Source organism: Prunus mume, linkage group LG2 (genome assembly GCF_029339155.1).
Source record: "Prunus mume cultivar Tortuosa linkage group LG2, ASM2933915v1, whole genome shotgun sequence".
NCBI lineage: Eukaryota > Viridiplantae > Streptophyta > Magnoliopsida > Rosales > Rosaceae > Prunus > Prunus mume.
The window spans coordinates 28,715,923-28,721,566 of NC_142699.1; the positions used below are offsets into that span (position 1 = coordinate 28,715,923).

The 5,644-nt window shown below is 33.7% G+C and overlaps 1 protein-coding gene and 1 long non-coding RNA gene across 2 annotated transcripts; one reads left to right on the forward strand and one right to left on the reverse strand.

Moving 5' to 3' along the window:
* Window positions 1-217: 217 nt before the first annotated feature.
* LOC103323895 (Peroxisomal membrane 22 kDa (Mpv17/PMP22) family protein) lies at window positions 218-3,306 on the forward strand. The gene is made up of 7 exons (XM_008225916.3): window positions 218-535; window positions 718-816; window positions 1,170-1,271; window positions 1,383-1,458; window positions 2,426-2,496; window positions 2,587-2,672; window positions 3,020-3,306. The coding sequence occupies exons 1-7, from the start codon at window positions 464-466 to the stop codon at window positions 3,069-3,071; spliced, it is 558 nt and encodes a 185-aa protein (XP_008224138.1). The 5' UTR covers window positions 218-463; the 3' UTR covers window positions 3,072-3,306.
* A 77-nt stretch (window positions 3,307-3,383) lies between these two features.
* On the reverse strand, window positions 3,384-4,975 carry LOC103323896 (uncharacterized). Its single transcript, XR_513558.2, has 2 exons — window positions 4,562-4,975; window positions 3,384-3,962 (listed from the first exon to the last, which is right to left on the reverse strand). It is a non-coding gene; the product is annotated as an uncharacterized LOC103323896 (long non-coding RNA).
* Between the last annotated feature and the right edge of the window lie 669 nt (window positions 4,976-5,644).

A 5,644-nucleotide genomic window follows, 5' to 3' on the forward strand; every position in this document is an offset into this window, starting at 1 on the left:
CTACTTTTATGGAACATAACTACTCATTTCTTAATTCTAAAAAAATAAAAATAAAAAATAAAAAATAAAAAATAAAACTAATTGGCACATGCGTGAGTATGTGCCAAGGGCTAGTTAAAATTAAGGGACAAAATTGTTTTTTTTTAAAAAAAAAATTATTCCAAACTTGAATTGTAACTTTAGCTTGAACTTTTCCTGACAAATGTTATTATAAGACTATAAACCGGTAGTCGTCTTCCTTATTTTCCTGGAGGCTACCGGTCTTCTTTGATCATACACGCTACTTTCTCACACCACCTAACCCAACTTGTCGTTAATGATTAAAATAAATGAATACCATTATAAAAATCGAGTGCTATAAAACCCCATTTCAATTTTTCAGCTCTTCTGAATCTTTATAAGACTCAAAACGCCACCCTCTCCTCTACTGAGAAAAACAGAGGGAAAAAACGTTGGAGTCGCCATGTCTGAAATAGTCAACGAGGCTTGGAGAAAATATCTCATACAGCTTCAGTCCCACCCTCTCAGAACTAAGGTTTGTTTCAGTTTTTGAATCATACCCAGTTTTTCTTTTCGTTTTGTTTTTCTTACTCTGTCTTTGTAAAGATTTCAATTCAAAGATGAATACTTGGGCCTGTTTTTGAATATTTTGTTGCTTTTTGGTGTAGAAGTCATTAAATTTTTTGGTTTGTTTGCTTTGAATTGATGGGTTACTAGGCAATTACATCTGGAGTTTTAGCTGGGTGTAGTGATGCAATAGCCCAGAAGATTTCTGGGATCAAAAAGCTTCAATTGAGAAGACTGCTTCTGATAATGGTATGCCTATTTTGATCATGGTGTTTAAAATTATTGTTTCTTTAACAAATTGCTAAATGGGTTGGATTATATTCTCAATATTGGTCTGAACTCTATAAGAGATTATCAAAATTGGTGTGGCTGCAGAGAAAATGGTGGACAGAACAAGGAACTATATGTGTTGCCTTGTTTCTTATGCAGTTTTGGTTTCCTAGAATATATTCATCTTAGCAACCATGTAATGAATTGAAATTCAAAAAATTTACATTGGCCTTTTCTCAGATAGACTGGTATGCTTATCAGGTTATATATAATTGTGTTATGTCATGATCATGTATATCATGTTGGAATCTGAAGCTTAAATTCGTTTTCAGCTCTATGGGTTCGGATATGGGGGACCATTTGGGCACTTCCTCCATAAATTGATGGATATAATATTCAAGGGAAAGAAGGACAACAAAACTATTGCAAAGAAGGTAATCGTTCTTTGTGAAGTCGATTTTTGTGCTTTCCAACATATAATTCTCATGCTTTGTTCATGCTAATTTTTGAGTCAACTATTGATGAATGAAAATTTCAAATATCAGGTTTTGCTGGAACAATTAACTTCTTCCCCTTGGAACAACATGCTTTTCATGATGTACTATGGCTTGGTGGTTGAAGGTATGCACGTATCTTTGGTATACTCTTAACTGATCTGTCTCTTATTCGATATCTGGTATCCATTAATTTTTGGTCTTTAGTTATAGTAGTATGATGGCTTGGTGGGACTTGATTGCTCTCTTGTCTTTTTTCTTTTATGTTTGTTATTTCTTTGGTTCACCAACTGGGGCAAGAGGATGTCTACTGTGTATACTATTCTTTGAGTCAGTTAGTAGGATATATCAATTCACATTTTTATGGTTTTAGAGCATTTTAAGCTGCAGGGTGTAGACCTCTGTCCTTTTAATTGGATGTTTTTAAGCTGTTATTGTGGTGGGCTTGGGTTTAAAAGGGGGGAAGTCTAAAGTTATAGTTATTGCATAGTTTAGTTTATCATTTAGACAAAAAATTTGTTTTGTTTCTAAAGGTTATTAAACCACCAAACTATTTACTTTAGAGAATCCTGCCTTGAAACCAAGCTCCAGTTTATCCATGTTTACGAGTTGTTTTCGTTCCCTTCCACACAGGATGGTGTGAACATTTCAAACGTCAGTTTCGTTCTTAAGAGCAGAGCTGTGCAGCTTGCTTGAAACATCTAGAAGGCATTCCAGTTCTGTAATATGTGTTATCTTGATAGAGTATGTTTGGAATCTGTGTTCAGGCCAAATAGATACTGAAGAAATGATAATGAAATTTTGGTGCTGAAGCTGAATTCATCTTATTCTGCATATTCTTTCTTGGTCTTTATGATTTTTATCCATTATCATATTAAATTCATGCCTTAATATGTTTTGATCTATCATCCAACAAATTACCTCTCTCCTGTCACTTGTTCCTTTGGCAATTTAATACTCTCAAGCATGATGTAAATTACATCTTCGGAAGCTTGACGATTTTGTTGCAATGCTCATGCGGTAGAACTCTGAATCAAGAATCATGATAGTGGACTTGTAACTGATGCATTGCTTTTTTAACTTTGGCATTGCAGGAAGACCATGGAATTTAGTCAAGAGTAAAGTTCGAAAGGACTACCCTTCTATTCAATTGACAGCATGGAAGGTATAAAATATTAGCCATCTTTCATTGTTTTATACTCAAGGCTATCCTTGAAACAAAGATTTGGAAATACTGACTTGATGATGGTTGCAGTTTTGGCCTATTGTTGGTTGGGTGAATTACCAGTATATGCCCCTGCAATTCCGGGTCTTGTTTCACAGCTTCGTTGCCTCGTGCTGGTACGATGCTATATTTTTTCTCCTTTGTTGCCTCTTTAAAATAAGAAAAAAGGATACTTGTTCAACGTTGCCGTATCCACATTGTATTACTGCTTCTCAGATACTCTCCTGTACATATCTAATACGGTATTAGTATTACCTCGTATAGACTGTTAAGTAATGATTATAGCTAATGAATGATCATAGAGTTAATACTAACATGAAACCCTATATTATTTTTAAAAGAAAAAGAATATATATATATATATATCGTTTTGTGGCATATTTTTTACTTGTGTCATAAATATCTAATGCAATTCAGATCATTGTGCAACTAAACCTACTCACTCTTAACTTGCTTATTTCAGGGCAATCTTTCTCAATCTGAAGGCTAGATCGGGGGTAATCAAGCAGGCCTAGAACACCTAATTTTGTTCTTCCCTTTTTCTATGTTTTATTGGAGCTCTTACACACATTTTGTGAAAATGGTTTCCTGATTAGTATCCTTTGTATAAGTTTCTAGCTGAATTAGTACTATGAAGCGGTCGATTTTCTTTCCTACTGCCAGTTCTATCATACGGTTGAATTATTGTAGGATATACTTAAATCTAGTTCAATTTGCAGAAGATCAACAGTGTTTCAGTTGATTTTGTGACATCTTATTTTCCGACTGTTAGATTCCAAAATCTGCAACGCCATCTGATCAAATTTAGATTTACCTTGGAATGGTCAGAGGAAAAAAAAAATTGTGACAATGATTTTTAGAAGCTGGATTGAGCATCTTTCTTCAAATAACTAACAATTTTATTGTAAAGAAAGAAATTGCTAATGTATGTGGGGGCCGAAAGAGCGTGCTGAGAGACTAGAACACATGAGTTCAAGCAAGCACACAACACGCTTCCGCGTCATCCATGATTTGAACTGTTCAAACATCCATATCTTGACTACTAAACCATGGATTTACACTCCCCTGCCTCCACAGTTGAGGGAGGCTCAACTTTTCTTTGTCTGGTTATGACTTTGTACACCACTTCAACAAAAAACTTCATAGTTACTGCGAAGAAAAATATGACCAAAATATGACGAACAACAATGAAGTAAACGACCAAGGTTAATGATAGTTTATGGTCTTCATGGTTCTTCATAATCTTAATCAAACAAAATGATCCCCATATAGCACCTGTGAAGCAAAAATACATGCAAATTCCCAAAGCTTGAGGCATAGTCAAACATTCCTTCTCCTTGTCCATTTCCATAATATATCAGAGCCCACCTGATGTTCTTTTCACTTTTCCAGTTCTTTGTGGTTACCTGAGAATATATGTGACATGAATTTTAAGCAGGGGAAAACAAATTAGGATTTTATAAATTACAATTTTTAATATGCACATATTTTTCTGGATTTTTCATTCAATTGTGGATTTTTTGTAATTACCTTGTTAGCATTCATGACAAAATCCAAAACCCACAATCAGAAATGTGGTCCAGTTAAAATGTTATATAACAAGATCATGAAAGTTATTAGATTCAAGTTAATAAATAACCAAAATTAAGATGTGTGCGCTTATATGATTATTGTGGTGAGTTTAAAGCTCTAGTGATAGAGCTCACCATAAGAGTTCAACTCTCGTCCTCCCACTCCTCGAATTTCAAAAAATTGAACAAAGAAATTAAGCGTATATCTTTGGAACAAAACGTCAAATAGTCTTAACAAGTAGCACCTTATGGTAAATTAAAGAACTATAAGGAGGAGAAAAATATATTAAAACCCTCATAGACATGTATCTTACAAGTCAAAATAGTTACAAACTCAAACAAAAAAGAGAATAAACAAATAAGACTCAGCTTTCAAAGTTTTGTTCAATCTTAAATCCAAGGACATCCAAGTCCAAGAAGGTTGAGAAACTTACTTGTATACAGGTAGCTCCTAGTCAAAAGCAAAAAGACCCCCTCTGTCAATTACTCTTTCAAACTGCGAATATATAGAATTCCAAACTAAACTTGAATTGCAATTATATAAGATCGATGAGAGCCAAGATATGGAATTTTGGTGGGAAGTTTGGTTTGATAAATAAATTACTCAAAACGCATTTGATTTGTACATGGGCTCCCACCTCAAATCATGGCCGTTAAAATTTATATATATATATATATTTTTCTTATTGGGGTTTCCATATGGGCTTTGAGCAAAGATCTAAGGCCAGAATGTGGCTTTGTCAATGTTACTTCACCTTTTTTCTTTGAAAAAATACATTCCATGTGATAATAGCAGTCATTTTGTGTACATTCCATGTGAGAATACTTCTGCGGGGTGTGACGTTTTGCATATTGTAATCAAAAACTTTGACTCATTTAATACCAAATTTTAAGGCCTACCCACTTTTATAATTTTAATTCCATCAGTTCTTCTTCACAACCCTCAACAAAAAGAAAATTCTTAACAATTATTTTCATAGTTTTTATGCTAATATATCAAGAATTAGTTGTGTCTTCGAATAGTTATGACTTTTTTTTTTAAGACCTTTCCTATTGAGAGCGGCGTTAATATACTAAACTCACACACACTATACAAATATTAGGACTAAAACCCATAACCTGTCCTGGATGAGCAATTACTTCAAACCACTATACTAATAGGTCCTTTGCTCAAATAATTAGGATTAGAATACACTATTCATTCTCAAGGAAAACATGACATAAATTAAGTTTATTTTAATTAGGGATAAAAATTAAAAATTGCAATTAATTATGAAGCAATACTTAATAACTCTGTGTTGTTTGATGAGTTCAATGTTAATTATGAATGGTTGACCCCATGAATAATTTTTGGCTATACATTACATCGTTTATTCCTTTTTGTTCTTTTTGAATGAAAGGGTTACGTGCCTCAGTGTTTATCGTTTAGCCTAAAGACAATTCAAAACAAAGAACTAGAGGGGGGACACGCATGAATTGTTGACTGCTGGTTTTGGAAGTTTGTATAGCCACTGAGA

Bases quoted from the DNA above. Each gene is read 5' to 3' on its own strand.
- LOC103323895 (XM_008225916.3), top strand. From the start codon at position 464: ATGTCTGAAATAGTCAACGAGGCTTGGAGAAAATATCTCATACAGCTT. The intron at 1,459-2,425 runs GTATGCACGTAT...TTGGCATTGCAG, and splicing joins CTATGGCTTGGTGGTTGAAG to GAAGACCATGGAATTTAGTC. The intron at 2,497-2,586 runs GTATAAAATATT...TGATGGTTGCAG, and splicing joins TTCAATTGACAGCATGGAAG to TTTTGGCCTATTGTTGGTTG.